The sequence below is a fragment of the Sciurus vulgaris genome, assembly GCF_902686455.1.
Source record: "Sciurus vulgaris genome assembly, chromosome: 8".
Classification (NCBI taxonomy): domain Eukaryota; kingdom Metazoa; phylum Chordata; class Mammalia; order Rodentia; family Sciuridae; genus Sciurus; species Sciurus vulgaris.
Window position 1 is genome coordinate 146,044,787 of NC_136468.1, and position 19,956 is coordinate 146,064,742.

Genomic DNA, 19,956 nt, shown 5'->3' on the forward strand with positions numbered 1-19,956 from the left:
CCTCCTCATTCACTCAGGAAACTGAGGCCATCTGCCTGGAACGTCTCCAGGGACATCTGGACTGGCCTGTCCCTCCCTCCCATCTCTGTCCGTAGAACTCCGCAATGCCAGAGTGTTCTGTATCAGCACGGTCTAAACGGCAGCCACCGGCCACGCGTGGGTTTGAGACAGAGCTGGTGCAACTGAGTGGCTGGATTTTTTCCCTTCATCTCATTTTAATTAATTTAAATATGAACAGCCACAAGCAAGAGAGAAAGAGAAAAGCATGTTTGAAGACCAGAGGGCTGGGTCTTCGGCTAACCCTCTGACACCACTAAGCAGGAGACTCCTGACCCATCTTTGATACAAATTCTGAATTAGAGGGTGAGAAGGAAGGAAGAAGGGGTTGGAAAGGCACATTCACTGAGAAATACGGAGGGGAAAATATTGCTTTGACCTTTTTTAGTCATTGCGGTTCTTGAGAGAGAAGCCACAGTGAACCGTGACTGACAGGTGTCACGCCCCAGGGACCGTGAGACTCATGCCTTTGCCACAAAGCCAGGCCAGCACTGACACGGACAGAGTCTGAACAGGAGGAAGAACCAAACACCAGCCGGTGGAGGAGGGCGTGAGACCTTGCTGGTGAGTTATTTTAAAGGGCGTCTGTTCGTCTTGGCTTTTCTGCCTTCGTACAGAATGTGTGTGACTAGAGATTCAGCTCAGGTCTGGTGGTTCCATGCCATCCCCAACACTGACCTACTTTTTCAAATCTGACAAGTTCGAGAACCATGTCCCCGCTCCTCCACATGGTTGACCACTGGCTCCGGCGTCCTTTCTGGAATAATTTCTTTCTCTGCTGATTTTAAATGTTTCTATCACACGCCAAGCTCCCACCTATCTTTGTGTCAAATACATGCCTCTCCTGGTCTGTCAGTCTGTCACCTGCTTGCTAGTGTTGCCTTACCTGCGCAGCTTTAGCCAGGCTTGGGGGACCTCTTGCAGCTTATTCACGCCATGCTCTCCCCATGGGCTCTGGTGCACACAGCCTTTGCTTTTGCTCCCCTCCCCAGGACCTCTGCTTAGCCTGGGCGCTGGTGTCTTTCTCTGGTCCCCTCAGGGTCACTGCACCCATGACCGGGCATACCCACACCTTCCACTCTTGCTCCCCTTGCTCATTCCACAGTGCAGCCTGGAGGGTTTGACAAGGGTGCCAATGAGCTCCTCTTAATCCACCCCCTACATCCACCTACTGCTCTTAGGATAAATTCCTGACTCCTGACACACATAAATCTGAATGAGATTGACCCCCAATACATACCACCAAGGATCTGGGTGCACAAAACTCAACTCAAAATGGATCAAGAACCTAGGAATTAGCCCAGAGACCCTGCACCAAATAGAAGAAAAAGTAGGCCCAGATCTTCATCATGTTGGCTTAGGACCAGACTTCCTTAACAAGACTCCTAAAGCCCAAGAAATAAAAACAAGAATCAATAAATGGGATGGGTTCAAATTAAGAAGATTTTTCTCAGCAAAGGAAAAAATCAATAATGTGAAGAGAGAGCCTACAGAGTGGGAGAAAATCTTTGCCACATGCACTTCAGATACAGCACTAATATCCAGAATTTATGAAGAACTCAAAAAACGAAACACCAGAAATATAAATAACCCAGTCAATAATGGGGCTAAGGAACTGAGCAAACACTTCACAGAAGAAGATACACAATCAATCAATAAACATATGAAAAAAATGTTTGACATCTTTAGTAATTAGAGAAATGCAGATCAAAACTACTCTTAAGATTTCATCTCACTCCAGATAGAATGGCAATTACCAAGAATATAAGCAATAATAAGTGTTCTTGAGGATGTGGGGGGAAAGGCACACTCACATTGCTGGTGGGATTGCAAATTGGCGCAGCCACTCTGGGAAGCAGTATGGAGATTCCTTAGAAAACCTGGAATAGAACCACCATTTGACCCAGCTATCCCACTCTTCATTTTATACCCAAAGGACTTAAAATCAGCATACTACAGCGACGTTTATAGCAGCTCAATTCACAATAGCTAGATTGTGGAACCAACCTAGATGCCCTTCAATAGATGAACGGATAAAGAAACTGCGGTATATATACTCAACGGACTATTACTCAGTCATAAATAAGAATGAATTTATGGCATTTGCAGGTTAATGGATGGAGTTGGAGAATATCATGCTAAGTGAAATAAGCCAATCCCAAAAAGCCAAAGGCCATATGTGTCTCTGATAAGTAGATGCTGACACATAACAGGGGAGTGTTGGGTGGGGGTAAGGGAAGAATGGAGAAACTTTGGATTGTATAGAGGGAAATGAGGGGAGGAGACGGGGCAGGGGAAGGAAAGATGGTGGAATGAGACACACATCATTACCACCTGTACACGTGTGATCACTCGAATGGTGTAACTCTACATCCTGTATAACCAGGGAAATGAAAAGTTGTACTCCATTTGTGTACAATGAAAAAAAATTCAAGGACAGAAAGCAAAATGGTGGTTGCCAGGGGCTGGGGGAGGGGAGAGTTACTATTTGATGGGTGCAGAGTTTCCAGAGGAAAAGTTTCCAGAGATAAATGGTGGGGACGGTCGTATAACAATGTGGATGTCCTTAATGCTGCGGAGCTAGATACTGAAAGATGGTTACAATGGTAAATGTTATATTACCTATCTGACCTTCTAAAGTTTTTTATATTTAAATTTTAAAAGGTATTGTCCATGACAACAAGACAATCACATGGTCTGATCCCAGGAGAAGGACAGAGATGCCATCAGGCCAGGTATATTGTGGCCCTCATTCTGCTTCTTATGCTGGGTCTGCCCCAGGCTCCAACCCCCTCTGCCACAGACATGTCAAACGCCACCGGATGTCCTGGACCTAAGAGGCCAGGTGACGGTTGTTTTTGCTGAAGACAGGTAGAACTTGAGAAGGGTCTGAATCTCTAGGCTTTGCTCAAAGCTGGCAAGCTGTTGCTTCTCCAAAGATGTTCTATACAATATGGGGTCCCCGTCAAGATTGTCATGGGGCCCAAGATCAAGAGATTGTCTTTCATTTTGGAGCACACATCCAAAAACTCGCAGGTGACTGGACCCTGGAAACTTAAAAAAAAAGGATTTGGGTGCAAGTAGTTTATTTGGGGGTGCCACCAGGAAGGGAGTGGGGGCATGGGCCCGGGAGAAGACTGCCAGTGCAGGAAGCAGAAAAGGCAGCTAAGACTGGGGGCATCTGGGTTCAGTCCCACTTGGGACCCGGGGAGATGGCCTAGGCCAGACGCCCGGCGGACCACCTGAGAGAGGAACTGGGCATTTAACGAGCGGTGCTCCAGTCTTGCTGTCTCTCCTCCCTCCCTCCCTCCCTTCTGGCCCTCCCACTGCCTCCCCTTATGAAGGCGGCCCCAGATGCCAAGTCCATTCTGTGTCCTACCCACACCACTTCTGGTTGGACCACAGATCAATAGCTAGACCCATCAGATTCACTCCCCCAGACTTTGGAATTGGGCAGTTGATCTGGGCTTGCACGGAACTGTGGATGCCCCACTCTGAAGGCTTCTTGCCCTCAGAGAGGCCAAGAAAGCCAGTGCTGGCAGCGGGTGTCCAGAGAGACAGAAGAGGGACCACACAGTCACAGACAGAAGAGCAAGCCCAGTACAGGGTAGTTCAGCTTCTGCTTCTATTAATAGGTTTTTGTGTGGTTGGGCCACATTTCCTGCACTTGATGGTTGTATTTTGTTTTTGTTTTCTTTGGTACTGGGGATTGAACTCAGGGGCACTTAACCACTGAGCCACATCCCCAGCCCTTTTGTATATTTTATTTAGAGATAGGGTCTTGCTGAGTTGCTTAGGGCTTTGCTAAGTTTTTGAGGCTGGCTTTGAACTTGGGATCCTCCTGCCTCAGCCTCCCCAGCTGCTGGGATTACAGGCATGTGCCACCACACCTGGCTCCTGCACTTGAATTCTATGAGATAAGTGATCACTCTCTCAAAAAACAGCAAAGCAAAAACGTTCCTTTTCCACTAAGGAAAGTCACTTGACTTTCAGAAACTTGTAACCAGAAACACACACACACACACACACACACACACACACACACAATCCCTGTTCCACTCACAACCTGGTTTCCTATTTCACAAAGAGGGATCTTAACTACCTCTCCCCTGCAAATCTTCCCCCAGCTCCCTGGGCCCCATTAAGAACCGATCTTGCCGGTTTCCCCTCAGGGCCAAGCTGACAGAAACAGGCCTGTCCCGCTGTCTCCTCTCCTCTCACCTGAAGGAGCCTTCTGTAAGCAGCTATTCCGCTGGGAAGCTGTGATCTGAAGTGTGTTGGGATACCTAGACCCAGAGCTTCTGAGACTGCCAGGGTGGCGCTCAGAAGGGAGGGTTCGTCTGGAGATACAGATTTTGCATTCATTGTTTTGGAAAAAGGAAGTCATGCATGCGGATGGCGGAGAAAGTTCCGCTCTGAGAAGGCTGATAAGTCTCCTGTCAAGTTGGCTCATTTCCCTCCCAGGGACCACCTGGTGTGTTCTTCCAGCTGTTAGCTTCACAGGCAGGGGACCTGTGCAGTCACTTTGGGGGCCAGCCCATGCTTAGAAGGAAGCTGAGCTTGATTTAGTGCTTTATTGCTGTCATCTCGAGAGCCTTGATTTTTTAATGGGGAACTCCACTTTTCCATCTTGCACTCTCATGCATTATGCAATAGCTTCTTTTTCCAGCCATATTCCATGCGAAATTAAGCAGGGAATACACATCTGCCCCTCCTCCCATCCCTTTTTAGTAATTCTTAAAACAATGTGTATGGACGAAACTTTCCAGGGAGAGGATGTGATAGTCGTTAGGGCTGTTCACCAAATACTTTTGCTTCTTCTCTTTCTGGATGTTGCGGGTACATGGTGTAATCAAAGTTCCTGGCTCCCTTGTGGTGAGGTGGGACCCAGTGACTAATTTTGGTCAGTGATTTGCAGGTAGTAATGGGTACATTGTTTCTTTTTCTTTATACTTTCTCCCCTCCCTCCTCCTCTTCCTCCTCCTCCTCCTCCTCCTCCTCCTCCTCCTCCTCTTCCTCCTCCTCCTCCTCCTTCTTCTTCTTCTTCTCTCTCTCTCTCTCTCTCTCTCTCTCTCTCTCTCTCTCTCTCTCTCTCTCTCTCTCTTTCTTTGTTTTTGGTAGTTGGGATTGAACCAGGGGCACTTAACCACTGAGCCACATCCCCAGCCCTTTTTGGTGTTTTATTTAGAGGCAGGGTCTCCCTGAGTTGCTTAGGGCCTCCCTAAATTGGCGAGGTTGACTTTGAACTCATGATCCTCCTGTCTCAGCCTCTCAAGCCGCTGGGATTACACACCGTGCCCAGCAGGTGCATCATTTCTAAGTCACAGCATGTAATTCCTTCTGTGAGCTCCCCAGGGTTCTTATTCAAGGGTGGAAGACAGCGGCTGCTCCATTAGCCTTGTTCTTGAGTGACGACAGAGAGCAGAGGCTTCTGGGTAACCCATAACAGACATGGAAGGTGATTGAAAAATAAGTCATCACTGTTTTAAGCCAGGAGATTCTGAAAGTGCTTTGTTATTGCAGTGTGATCTGCCCTGTCTTGACTGATAGAAACACAAAAAGTACTCAGAAAGAATTGCTGGAATTGGTAATTCTGGAGAAAAGAGGACTGCAGAAAGATAAGACAGCATCACAGAGATAAAAGGGAGAAACCAGGAGAACATGGGACCCAGGGGGGTCATAGAAACCAAACAGAAATTGCTTCAAGAAGTAGAGAGCGGTAGATGATGCTGAATGTGTCCAAGGGGTCAAATAAAAACAAGGAACGGAATACAACCGTGCAATCTGGCAACCGAGAAGTTGTAGGTCTCCCTACTGAGAACAGCACCCCTGGCGTGGTCGTGATGGGAAATGGGATGAGGGCTGAAGCAGCCGAGCGGAAGTGCTCTGCCACCCGGGGACGTTTCCTATACATTGAATCATAAGAGATGTGGCCTTCTGTGTCTCGCTTTTCTCACTTGGCATGATGTCCTCAAGTTCACCCATGTTGCAGTATGTGTCAGCACTTCAATCCCTTTTATGGCTAAATCACATTTCATTGAAAATGTTGATTCGAGGCATGCTTTGTTGATCCATTCATCCGTGGATGGACGTTTGACTTGTCTGCCTGGTCATAGATATAGGCACCAGTTTCTGGTGATCTTGAGAATGAATGAATGAATGAATGAAGAGAGCAGTCCAAGGTCTGCTAACCGAGTCGTTAGGATAAAGGCTGGACTGGGAGCCAGGTGGCTATCCTTCTGAAGCCCGCATTCTAACCACTAGGTTTTACTGCCCTATCTGAGTCCTGTTCATCTCCTGTTTTTACAGATAACGATTGCTATTTGGGCTGGGGTGGTGGCTCAGTGGTAGAGCACTTGCCTAGCATGTGTGAGGCACTGGTTTTGATCCTCGGCAGCACATATAAATAAATAAAATAAAGGCATTGTATCCATCTAAAAATATTAAAAAGAAAAAAGAAAAAGAAAACTATTGCTGTGTCACTCAGAGTCCCAGCAGGAAAATTGTCACATACTCAGGTGGAATAACAAATGATGGGACCATTTACAAAGGTGTGGGCAGAGTCAAGGAAAAGCACTGATGGACAGTGGGGCTGGGCTGGCAGCAGTGGGGGGCCCTCACCACCTCCAGGCAAGGAGGGAGTGGTGTCCAGATGTGGCACCGATTTGCAATTGAGCAGGGAGGGGCCAGGAGCCCCGAATCCAATTCTCCAGTCACCTGACCTAGAAGCCAGGGAGGCCCTGATGCAGCTTATCTGGCTGAAAAAGAACAAATGAGTTTAGACTGGAAAAGTTAAAATCTTCCTGGCTACTTACTAGCCTGGAATAACAGGACCAGGGATAAAGTCAGCCACAAAGATAACAGGAAACAATATGTCTCTGTAGCTATGAAATGATAATACCCCGGCCCCACCTCTGACAGACTTCTGCTTTCTTTCTCCCTGAGAAACACTGCCTCTGAAATCACACGTGGTCAGAAACTTTGATATTTGCAGTGATATGACTGAGAACGAGATATTTCACTGTTGCTTGGAGGATCTAAGTTACTTTGACCCAGAGAAGTACGCAGGTGCAGAGCTTCAGACAAAGGTTTCTGGATGCAAGGCGTGACATTGATCTTGGCTTTATTGCTCCTCAGGAGACAGGCCCTGGGTCTCCTTGCAATCTACATTTTAAGTGGCCTGCTTTCCTCTACTGAAACAGCCCCACCTTCCTCAGAATCCTACAATGACCTCATCTCCTCTCTTGTTTGGTGATGTCCTGGGCTCCCATGGTGGGTGTCTCCCTCATTGAAAGAGACAAACATAGTTTTCTTGGACGATGACTTTACAGTGACTTAGCTCCTGGTGATCTGAGGCTGGCTGGGTTGTCATGGATCCACCTCCCAGGGCACAGAGGAGGTCTGGAGAGTAAAACTTGAGGATCAATTGGGAGATTCAGCACAGAAATTAAGTACCCCACCCAACAACAAAGCTGGTTGCCCCACCATCTGCCAGAGTATTGTCAAGGGCAGGGGAAGGAAAAGGGGACAATTTCATTCAAGAAATGCTCCCATACATCTGGGGCTGAATAAAGAGGTGTAGAAATGAACCAGTCAATCTATGAGTGGGGTTTGAGGCCATGGAAAGATGGAGGCCCTTTCCTGAGGCACAATGGAAGTATTGGGTCTCATGACATTTAAAGGGCTGCCCCTTTCTCCCAAAGGAAACCAGTTCAAAAAAGCGAATGGAAAGAGGGGAAAAGGAGAATTCTAAAAATGCGCACACTCTGAACACCATCTTTGTGCAGGCGTCTGGGGGAGGCCAGCTGGGGCGGGGTCCTCTGCCAGCCGGGCCTGTAGGACTTGGTGCTTCTTGTTTATCCCAGTCACATCTGGGCAGAGGCCAGGACCCGCCCCCAGTCTGCGGTCATTGGAGGAACTCGAAGGCTCCCGCTAAGAATCGGTTTGTTTCATTTTGCGGTTCCTGGCGGGGAGTGGGGACTCGCAGTGGCCTTCCCTGGAAGCCCCTAAGCAGGGAGCGAGCCTCCCACCATGCCGGCCTGCTGCAGCTGGAGTGAGGTTTTCCAGTACGAGACCAACAAAGTCACCCGGATCCAGAGCACGAATTATGGCACCATTAAGTGGGTCTTGCACGTGATCGTCTTTTCCTATGTGTGGTAAGTGGCGAGCGGGGCGCGCAGATCTCTGCAGCCTCAGGTGCACCTCCTGACTCTCCTGTGGCTTCAAGCCTGAGGGACGCTTTCTCAGCAAATCTGGGAGGAGGAAGCCGCAGGAGGGAGGCGAGAGTGGCTCCATTCAGCTCCAGCCCAAACCTGCCAGGCTGCGCAGGGCAGGCATGCCTGGGGAAGGTGGGAAACCGGCGCGACACCCCGGATTTCCCGGGAGGAGGCAGGGATTCCAGGGTACACCTGGTGATACTGCTGGCGTCTGAATCACCTTGCTTTGGGGAAGGAATAGGACCAGGCTTGTAAATGTCTCTGTAGGTTCTTTGCGTTTTGTTTTTTATTTGTGTGTGGGTGTGGTGCTGGGGATCAACCCCAGGGCGTTGTGCATGCTAAGCGCGGCTCTACCACGGAGCCACAACCCCTCCCCTGCTTGTATTATTACTTTTAAAACAGTTTATGGAGATTCACACACTATACAATCTGCTCATTTAAAACGTATAATTCAGTGGTTTTCAGTGTGCCCACAGAGTTGTGTGATTATCGCCATAATCAATTTAAACACTTTCCTCTTCCCCCAAGAATCCTACACCCCTTAGCCTTCATTTCCAGCCCCCTGGTGCCCCCTCAACTCCAGGCACCCACTAATTCACCCTCTGTCCCTATGGATTTACCTATTCCGGGTATTTTGCATAAATGGAATCAGGCAAACGTGGTCCTTTGCGACCGCCTTTTTTCTTTCAGCATGTTTTGAATGTTCATCCGTGTTGTAGCATGTATCAGACGTCATGCTTTTTAATGGCTGAATAGCAGTCCGTTGCGTGGATAGGTCGCCTTTACTTATCCATTCATCAGCGATGGACATTAAGCTTGTTTCTCTTTCGGGCTCTTATGAACAATGCTGCGGGGAACATGGGTCGAGGTGTGGCGGTGTGATCTGGTGTCTCTCGGATGCACACCTAGGGTGGGCTGCTGGATCACATGCTGATGACTCCTCACCTTCAGAGGAACGGCTGGCCCGGTGCCCACAGCTGTGGCACTCTTCACCTTCCCACCGGCGGCGAGGGCTCCCGTCTCTCCACACCCTCACCAGCACTGACTACTGTGCCTTTCGATCATCGCCAGCCTAGTGGGCACGGAGCGGTGTCTCGCTGTGGTTCACTTGCATTTCCCTGAAGGCAAATGCCCTGATTCTCGGTGGTGGTGATGGTGGTGGTGACAGTGACGATGGTAAGTTGTGTCCGCACAGGGAGACACTGTAGTCCGCTAAGAGAGCATCTCTCTTATAATCCTGGCACTCTCCTTGGCCAAGTCACTTAACAACCTGTTTCTGCATCTGTTCAAATCATTACTGGGTCAGACAGGAAATGAAATGTAGTCAGCAGCTTAGCCAAACCCTGTCTCAAAAAATTAATAAATAAGTGCTGGGGATGTAGCTCCATTGGGTTCAGTTCCCCAGTACTGAAAAAAAAAAGAAGGCATGACCACCCCTTACCATGATTATGATGCTGGCCGGCTCGGATAGGAGCTCCACTAACTGGCGGTTATTTTTAAAAATCACATCTGTGAAAGTAATTAGGCATCCTCTCCTCTGAGTCTCAGAGTAGCCACATCCAAGCCATGATTTGAGATCTCAAAATGTAGATTCAAAGATTCTTTCCGTCTTGGTGCCTCAGTTCCCTCATCTATAAAGTGGGGATCATTGTTGGGATCATTAAACGAGTTGATAAACGCGGAGCTGTTGGGGAGATGAAAGGCACACAGCAAGCCCCACACGTATTTGTCCTGCTCAGAACAAGGCCATCGTTAGGATTATCATGGTTTGATTCACGTGTTTATTATTTAAAAGCTATTTGTATTTATGTATACATACATATATATATTTTGTAGTCCTGGGGATGGAACCCAGGGCCTCACACATGCCGGGCAAGCGCTCTACCACTGAGCCACAGCCCTGGCCCCCACACAGTTTCTTAAAAGCAGATTATTTAATTTCAGCAGCTCAGGAGGCTGAGGCAGCAGGATTCAGGGGTTCAAAGCCAGCCTCAGCAACTTAGCGAGGCCCTAAAAACTCTGTCTCTGGATAAATTACAAAAAGGGCTGGGGATGTGGCTTAGGGGTTAAGTGCTTTTGGGTTCAGTCCCTAGTAACACACACACACACACAAATTGTCTGTAAAAACAGATAACTATGAGAATACCTTATCATGATAATTATTTTTCTTTCATAAGGTAGAATCATATCTTACATGCACCGAACGCCCTCAAATTCAGTTAGACAGCTTCCACAGGGGCATGGAGAGAGAGAACAATGTAGTCAGTTAGTTACTATTTTTTTACTTTTTGCAGCGACGGTGGGAATGGAACCCAGGGCCCCATGCACACTGAGCAAGAGCTCTACACCCGCCTACGTCCCCAGCCCGGGGAGAATGATTTAAGCAGTGCAGTGATTCAGCAGTTGGGTGCCCTGGAGTAAGCCTGACGTGGTATGCTTGAGTTCCCTCTGTTTGTCTCTGCTCCCACAGATCAGAAAGAGCATCTCGCTCCTCCACCTGTTAACCTAGATACCAATTTAAAAGATAACTCCCACAGAAAATGTTTTTTTCCCCACTTTTTAAAAAATTTGTTCCAATTAGTTTTACATGACAGTAGAATGCACCTTGACCCATCATACATAAATGGAGTGTAATTTCTCATTCTTCTAGTTGCACATGATGTAGAAGCACACCAATCAGGTAGTCATATATGTACATAGGGTAATAATGTCTGATTCGTTCTACTATCCTTCCTACACCCACACCCCCTCCCCTCCCTTCACTCCCCTCTACCAAATCCAAAGTAACTCTGTTCTTCCCTAGCTGCCCACCCCTATTGTGAATTGGCATCCGTATATCAGAGAAAACATTCAGCATTTACTTTTGGGGATTGGCTTATTTCACTTAGCTTGATATTCTCCAGCTCCATTCATTTACCAGCAAATGTCATACTTTCATTCTTTTTTAAGGCTCAGTAATATTCCATTGTGAATATATACCACATTTTCTTTATCCATTCATCTGTTGAAGGATACCTATGTTGGTTCTGTAGTTTAGTTATTGTGAGTTGAGCTGCTAAAACATTGATGTGACTTTGTCACTGTAGTATGCTGATTTTAAGTCCTTTGGGTATAAAATGAGGAGTCAGATAACTAGGTCAAATGGTGGTTCTAGTCTAAGTTTTCTGAGGAATCTTCATACAGCTTTCCATAATGGTTGTCCCAAGTTGCAGTCCCACCAGCAATGTGTGAGTGGAATTTTCCCCACATCCTTGCCTTTCCCTTTATTGCTACTTGTATTCTTGATAATTGCCATTCTGACTGGAGTGAGATGAAATCTTAGCAGTTTTGATTTGCATTTCTCTAATTGTAAGACATGATGAATATTTTTTCATGTTTGTTGATTGATTGTATTTCTTCTTCTGTGAGGTGCCTGTTCAGTTCCTTAGCCCTTTTATTGATTGGGTTATTTGTTTTTTTTGGTATTAAGTTTTTTGAGTTCTTTATAGATCCTGGAAATTAATGCTCTATCTGAGGTGCGGGTGATTAAGATTTCCTCCCATTCTGTAGGCACTCTCTCCATGTTAGCAATTGTTTCTTCTGCCGAGAATCCATCCCATTTATTGATTCTTGTGCTTTGGGGTCTTGTTAAGGGAGTCAGGTCCGAGGCCGACATGGTGAAGGTTTGGGCCTCCTTTTCTTCTATTAGGTGCCTAAGCCTTTGTTCCACTGTGAGTTGAGTTTCGTGCAGGGTGAGAGATACGGGTTTAATTTTATACTCTTTTATTTAAAAATATAAAATTGAAGAAAAAGTACTGCTGATTGCTCCGTTCCTCTTTGTTAGTGGAGTGTCTCTGGACGTTTCACCACAGGGGGTCTCGTGGCATGCAGCTTGGGAATGCTGCCTTCCGTCACACTGTGAGACCTTGAGCAGACGCGGCCATGACTCGGCCACTGTGACGTGGCAGACCACGGAGCACTGGGACTGGGGCAGGGAGTGGGCACCAGGGAGGACTGACCCGGACCACAGGCGGAAGTCCAGACAAGCCAAGCATTGCTTAGGAGACAGCAGCTAGTGGTTGGGCTCTTGGCTGAAAGGCCAAGACCAAGGCTAAGGAGTAAATGGGGCCTCGGTTTCAAGCATGGCGTAACAGGCAGGGGCTGCCCACGGGAGAAGTAAGGCAAGAGCCTGATCAACTTCTCACTCTCTCCCAACCAAGTCCATGTCTGGAGCTGAAAGCGGGGAGGCAGCTCCAGCCTGCAGGGCTGCAGGATCATGGGACAGGATGCTGTCCGTCAGGGTTTGGGGTAGTAAGTGACAGAAACCTAACTCAAGCTAATCACAACGCCACCATGTAGAATTTATTGGATCATGGAACTGGGCAATCAAAGAGATGGGGCTGTCCTCAGACATGAAGGAACATGAACTTAAACTAGGTCACTGGGATGGGTCTCTCTCCCCATATCTATTTGACTCTACAGATGCTCCTTGGCTTATGATAGAATTATGTCCTGAGAAACCCATTGAAAATTAAAAATATACTAAGTCCAAAATATATTCAATACACCTGTCCTATCAAACACCTTAGCTTGGCAACACAGCACACCATACAGGTTAGTTGTTATTATGATTGCCACCTGTCTGGAGTTGAGGCTCATAGCCTCTGCTCAGCATCAAGAGAGAGTGCTCTGCCACATATCAGTAGCTCAGGGGGAAAAAAATCAACATTAGAAATACAGTTTCTACTAAATTCCTGTTCACACCATTGTAAAGTCAAAAACTCATAAATCAAATCACTGGTAAGTTGGGATCATGTACGTGGCTTCCTTCCTGATGAGGCTAAGTAGCGTGATGGCACATTCATATTCTCACATCCTCTCCAGCAACTTCAGGGGAACAAACAAATCATTCCTGACAACTCTGGTATGAAAGTCCCAGGGAAGACTCTGATTGGTCAGATCTGAGTTAGGGGTCCCATCCCTAAACCAATAACTGTAGCTAAAGGGATGGTGTCATCTGAATGGCCAGCCTTCGGTCATGTGCTGGCTCCTGGGACAGGAATCAGGGAGAAGGTGGCAGAGTGAGCCCTCCCTGAACCACTGCCACTGGATTTGCCTTAGGAAAGAATTCTGCTACCAAAAGAAATGGGAAGAGGACTTGGAGAGGGTCCACACGAAAAAACAAAATATATATTACAAGGTCGTTTTAAAAGCTGGAAATTCAGGGGACTCTGAAGACTACTTCTGTAGTCCTGCAGTGGCCTGTGAAGACTCTGCCTCCGGTCATTGTCATGGCTGGGACCTTCATACGGTTACCTCAGCCCCTTCTCAGTCTCACCAGGAGCCCTGCTCCCCACTAGCCCATGGGGGCTGCTGACTCACCCTGGTACTTGACCCCTATTTGGTTTGCTAGTGACTGCTGAGTTATTATCTAAACCAAGCCTCCTGTGAGAGGCTGGGCCTCCTCCAACTGAGTAGAAGTGAGGCCACCACAGAGATAGAGGAGGCACCAGAAGCCAGGGAGGAGCAAATTCAATGCTGGCATGGCCTCTGTGACCCCTGGGGACAGAAACACAAGGAGATTCACCACATGCTCAACGCACCCTTGATTCTGGGTGAGCAGTTGAGTTTGCCGAGCCATGGGTTCAGACAAGGCCCACTTCAGGAGGAGACCTCTGTCGGAGGAGGAGAATCCCACCACGTGACACGGGGAACCACGAGAACAGGAATTGCCAAGGCCTGGAAGCAAAACAGGAACAGCGGGAAGGAAGGAATGCTCCAGAACCTGGTGAGAGAGGAGGGCGGAGCAGGGGTCAGGGCATGGAGAGAATCGGAATCTGATGTGGTGGCACGGGAAGCCTCTGCACAGCCTGACCGGGGAGTGGAGCCATCTCGTTCATGCGTCTGAAGGCCACTGTGCTGAGTTGGGACAAAAATGAGGTGTAGGGACCAGTGAGAGGCTGCTGGAGTCACCCAGAGGAGAAAATGGCGCTGGGCTGGGAGGGATGTCAGAGCTGGGAGGACGTGGGCCAAGTGGGGATGGGCTCCCAGGGCAGCACTGGTGGACTCGCTGGGAGGCGAAGGAAGACTCGGGATCCTGTGGGCGATGAGGACGGTGCCCTTTCCCCCACGTGCAAGACCCGGGAGAGGCGAGCTGAGGACTGACGCAGCATTGCTACGGGTGTCCAGCCAGCAGCTAAAATGCCCCACCTACTACATTGGTCAGCATCCTTTTATTAATGTCTAATACCAAAGCACTAAAAAAACCTCTGGAAAACAATAAAAAAAATACCACAAAAGAGCATTGTACTTTAAAAAAAAAAAAAGATTCAGTAATGGGGATCGAACCCAGGGCTGCTCTCCCCCTGACCTACATCCCCATTGCTTTGAATTTCTTGCTTTGAGTCAGGGTCTTGCTAAGTTGCCGAGGCTGGCCTTGAACCTGGATTCTCCGGCCTCAGTGTTCTGAGTAGCTGGGATTGCAGGCGAGCATCCCTGTGTTTGGCAAGCAAGGTCCCTTCAGGGGAATGACTTTTATGAAAAGCTGCCTGGAGGACGTTTCCTATTTTGCTGCTCAATGGCAGAAGCTTCTGGATGAACAGTTTTCTGGGGATGGCAGCAACCCTGGCTCCCACCTGGAGCTGGACCCTCCCAGCCTTCCTGGGCCTTTAGCACAGCCCGAGAAGAGGATTATGGACCACACGGATGTCAGTTGGCCGGAGTGTGCAGCACCTGAAATGGGAGGCCAGGGCGGGCTGGAGGTGGGCCCAGGCTGTGGACAGCCTTGAGCTCTGCCAGGTGCTGGGAGCAGGATGAGCTACCCCCACGCCTCCACATCTCACCGTGAAAATGTTCAAACACACAACACTAGGGGTTCCGTACCCGCAGTTTCGTATTAGAGTGATCATCCTGCTTCACATGTAATAATACCTGCTGGGCACTGTGGGTGCTTGGCGTGTGCCAAGTTCTCTTGTTAACACGGGACGTGGGTTAGCCTATTTGACCCTCGCAGGTAATTCTGTAAGACAGGTTCTTGAAGTGAGTAATCGTGACTTGACCGGCCTGTGTTTGGAGAAATCCCACCTTCCAAGCTCCATCTCTCCGATAGAGGTTGCAGCTGAATTTCCCAGCTTCCCTTGCAGCTAGGATGTAGCCTGAGACCCCAGCTTTTCAAATCTAAGTACCATGCAGCACTGCGGTATGCAGGGACCAACAGCGGGGGTGGGTATGAGCAGAATTCAAATAGGAACGTTAAGTATTGCCCTTTGACCTAGAGAGCCCCTCCCTGCACCCCAGGTTTTAGCAGGTCCTGTTCTGTTCCTCTGTTGGCAGTGAGCTTCCCTGCGGATTACAGGGCATGTGAAGCTGTATTAACTTCTATCTGTTACACAACAATGGGATCTAATGCAGCCCCACAGGTGGACAGCTAGATGTCAGGGCACTGAGTTCTTATCTGGAGACGAGGAAAAAGTCACCTCAGAGCCCATTGGCAGCTGGCAGAATTCAGTTCCTCAAGGCTGCAGGACTGACAGCTGTTTTCTCGCTGGCTGTTGGATCCAGCCTCCGTCTGCGTTCCTCACCACGTGGCCCTCAAGCCTCCACGCAGTGCCAAGAAGGTCTCATGCTTCACATGCTTTCCTGGAACCAGGTGAAGAAAACAGTCTGCTTTTAAAGGACTCATGTGATTCTTTGGGGTCCAGAAAGCTGATCCTCCAGTTACAAGGTCAACTGTACCATACAACATAACCTAATCATGGGAGGAAAATATCCATCCCAGCTCAAGGTTTTGGGGATGATGCAGGGTGTGCACACCAGGACGCAGGACATCCTGGGGCCATCTTAGAATTCCGCCATCACAGGGGCAGAATGTGCCCACTCATTCCCCTACAGTCCAAGTACCCAAGACACCACAATTTTCTTCCTGAGTGGCCTGAGTCTCTTTCCAGATTTATCCTCCTGAAAGCACACCACAGTGCCCACGAGCAGGCTTCTGGGCCCAGGGATAGCCAGTGGGCAACACTAGGTGGAAGGCATGGAGGGAGTGTGGGCTTTTGGTCTGGGTCATCCACACACACGCACACGTGTGTAGAAGGATCCGGAAGTAAGAAGTGGTGGGCCGTGGGCCAGGACCTCTTCCACCAGCACTTTTTTTGTTCCAGCACAGAATTCTAAAGAGCCTAAGAATTCTAAATTTGAATCTGGCCTTCCAGGTTGTAAGGCAGGTATATTTGTCAGGATAGACGAGCAAACTCATTTTAAAGATTTTTATGGCTTTCAAATGTTTAAACATGTGGCGTATCGACCTGTGCTTATTCTCTTGCCCAGGTATAATTTTCCTAAGGTTGCTGTAACAATTAAGCACCAACTTGGTTGCTTAAAACAACAGAAATTTATTCTTCCACAGTTCAGGAATGCCAGACATCCAAAATCAGTATCACTGCGCTGAAATCAAGATGTCAGCAGGGCCATAATCCCTCTAGAGGTCTCCAGGAAAATCTCTTCCTGGCCTCTTTAAGCTTCTGCTGTTTGCCGGTGTCCCTGGGCTTGTGGCCACCACATCACTCTAGTCCTCAAGACCAGCATCTTCCAATCGCTCTCTGCTCTCTTCATGGGACCTTCTGCGTGTGTCCGATCTCTCTGTGCGTCCCTCCCATGAGGACACGTGATGGCATTTAGGGTTCACCTGGATAAACCAGTAGAAGCTCGACCCTTAGTCATATCTACAGAGACTCTTTTCCCGGATAAGTTTCCAGGGGTTTGGACCCGATATCTTAGTGGCCATTACTCAGCCACTGTAGGAGGGTGACCTTGATGGCCCCCACTCCCAAACACTGTTGGTATGCTTGGCTCCCTCTTTGTGAGTTCCCACATGGGGGCTGGGCTGTGGCCGGCAGGAATCTTTTTCTAGAATAGTACCTGCTCCCTAGGTGTTGCTCCAGGCTGTGTAGTGTCTGAGCAAACCTGATTTCAGCCCACCGAGATTGTGTGAACTGCCTAACATCCTTTAAAATCCCCTTTTCCTTTATTTCTTCACCATTTTATTGAGGTATAATTTACATATTGTAAAATTACTCATTTTAAGTATGAACTTCAATGACTTTATGTAAATTTATCAGGTTGTGCGACCGAGGCCACAGGCCAGTTTCAGCTCATTTTGTCACCCCATTAGGACCCCTCGTGCCCATTGCCAGCCACTCCTGGCTCCCGTCCCCAGGGGTTGTCCATCCCAAGGCAACCGCTGATTAACCCCCTGCCTCTATGAATCTGCCTTTTTAAGACAGTGCTTCTTCCTAAACGCTGCAGGGTGGACTCCGTTGTTTAGAAGTAGAAACGCTGCCCAATATAATTTTAGAAGAGGGAACAATGACTCAGAGAGTTCAGGTAACTCACCTGAGGTCACAAGGCTAACAAGAGGTAGACCAAGATGGGACCTGAGCACCTCACCCAGAGTCCTACTCTCACTAGAGCAGTGCAGAGAGGGGAGGGGACAGGGCAAGACTGCAGGGAGGGAGACCCTGTTGGGGACCACTGGTCCTCCAAGTGGGAGTGGGTGGACGCCTAGGCTGAGGAGATGACAGCGGTCGAGGAGAAAGGTAGCTGAGGACTCTTAGGAGATCAGGACAGTATTTGTAATTGAGTGGATGAGGGAGATGAGGGACCAGAGTGTCCGGCAGTGGCCCGTGTTTCTGGCTTGGGCACTAATGGCTGGTGGAATAATTTCCTGGGATAGGAGATGTGGGAGAAGGAGCCAATGTGGGGTAGTGAGTCCAGAGCTGTGGCTGTAGATCTCCATGCCCAGCACACAGATGGAAAGACTTGGAAGAAGCTGCAGCCGACCAGCAGGAGAAGAGGCAGATGAGAAAACAAGACACCCTGCAGCAGGCCCCAGGCAGCACTGACCTTCACGGGTTGGGAGCACGGAAGTCCCCAGAGGATCTTGAGAATGGAAACCACAGAGGTTCAAAGAAGTTGGCGGGTATGTGGATTCTTGGAAGTTAAGGGAAGAGGAGGAAAGTGGTACCTGGTCACCGGAGTCAGCTGCCTCTGAGATTTGTGCAGCCACCTCAGGAAGACCAGGCCCCGGCCATGTCTGTGGGACTGAGTGGAAATGACTTGGCAAGGGAGGCCCTGGAGAAGCAGTGGGGGTGGGAGCCAGACTGGAGGGGTGGAGGAGTGAACGGGGACGCGGAAATGGATGTGGTGACTCACTCTTTCAGAAGGCTGGCTACAGGGGAGCAGAGAGGCATCGGTGGTGGTACAGGAACGTGGGACTGCGCGAGGGTTTATTTTTAAGACGAGAAGTGATATTTAAATGCAGATGGTGAAGAAACAGGAGAGGAGGGGAAGTGGATGGGAACAAGTGGAAACCATCGTCATCATCGTTATGTTTACAGTCACCAACTAGCAACCACCAGAATGTCTGTTCTGGGACTGCTCTGATGGTTACGCTTTTTGTTTTTTTGGTACTGGGGAGTGAACCCAGGGGTGCCTAACCGCTGAGCCACACCCCCAGCCCTTTCTTGTATACTTTATTTAGAGACAGGGTCTCACTGAGTTACTTAGGGCCTGGCTCAGCTGCTGAGGCTGGCTTTGAACTCGCAGTCTCCCTGCCTGAGCTGCTGGGATTACAGGCGAGCACCACCACACCCCGCTGTTAGACCTCTGGACACAGAGCCGGACCCTGTCCCCTCCGTAGTCCTGAGGCCTTCCTGCACCTCACACTCTCCAGACTGCTCACGTCTCTCCTCTCTGCTGCACTAACATCCCCGATCCCTCTGGCCAGCACCCCCTCCCACTGTCCACCTCAGCCAAGCCCCCGTGGCCACCATTGGGTTTGTCGAGAGCCTCTTCAAAGGCGGTGTGCCCACCCCTCCTTTGCTGGTGGAAGCATGGTCCTCTGTGGTCTGATGAGGGAGTCGAGCTGTCCATGTGCACGCCCTTTGACCGGATGTTTATCCTCAGGAGCTAGTGCCTGGGTGTGAGAAGATGGAGAAGATACTTGTGTGAGCTTTCCTGGTGACATGGGCAGATGGTGGACAGTGAGTACAGTGGTCAGGCCCTGGGCTGGGCATGGGTTAAGCAGATGTGAAAGCAGTTCACCTGCAGGGCTCTCCTTTCACTTTGGAGTTACCTTTGCTCTGGAAACCCAGGCCCTGTAAGCTGGAGGCAGACTTGGCTGAGAGGCACTTCTTCCCTGCCCAGCTCCGAGAACCGTCTCGCCATGCTGGCCAGGGGCCAGCTGTGTGGGTATAATTCTGTGAGAGTCCTCCGCATTCACAGCGTGTGGATTGGGACTCTGAAGAACGTCTTCCTGGTGGGCACCTGCATCTACATCTGGTGAGTGGGGCTGTGCGCCAGCCCGAGGGCCACACAGCCAGCTCCCTCCACCTCCCCCTGCCTGCCACTCCGTGTCCTCCTCTTCAGCAGGAATTGCCTGTGAGAGGCCCTGGGATGGCCCTGGTTTTTCTCATGTCAGCTTTCTTCTTCAGCCAGATTCTCCCTACCTCCGTCTTACCTAACATCCTTCCGGGCCCAGTCAAATCCCCTGCTTCTCATGCTGTGTGTGTTCCAGGGACCAATGGCTTTGCCTGCTGGAGAATACACAGACCTGTAGCTTCTTAGAGCTGAAAGGTCATGAGTTATCTGCCCCTCAGAGACTAAAACCCAGGTCCAGAGGAGCGCTGCAGCTTGTCTGAGTCACCAA

The 19,956-nt window shown here is 49.2% G+C and overlaps 1 protein-coding gene across 6 annotated transcripts in view; it reads left to right on the top strand.

Annotated features, from left to right (window-relative positions):
• The first annotated feature begins 1 nt into the window (after nt 1).
• P2RX7 (purinergic receptor P2X 7) overlaps nt 2-19,956 on the top strand; it is a 50,857-nt gene continuing 30,902 nt past the window's right edge. Inside the window, exons 1-4 of one of the 6 annotated variants that reach the window (XM_079149569.1) lie at nt 4-621; nt 2,722-2,792; nt 19,215-19,291; nt 19,403-19,589. In XM_079149569.1, coding sequence (XP_079005695.1) covers nt 19,282-19,291; nt 19,403-19,589 — 197 coding nt within the window. In that variant the 5' untranslated portion in view covers nt 4-621; nt 2,722-2,792; nt 19,215-19,281. Of the gene's footprint in view, nt 622-2,721; nt 2,793-7,796; nt 8,214-19,214; nt 19,292-19,379; nt 19,590-19,956 lie in introns of those variants that run through there. The other 5 variants (XM_079149573.1, XM_079149568.1, XM_079149572.1 and 2 more) reach the window with 5 other exon arrangements.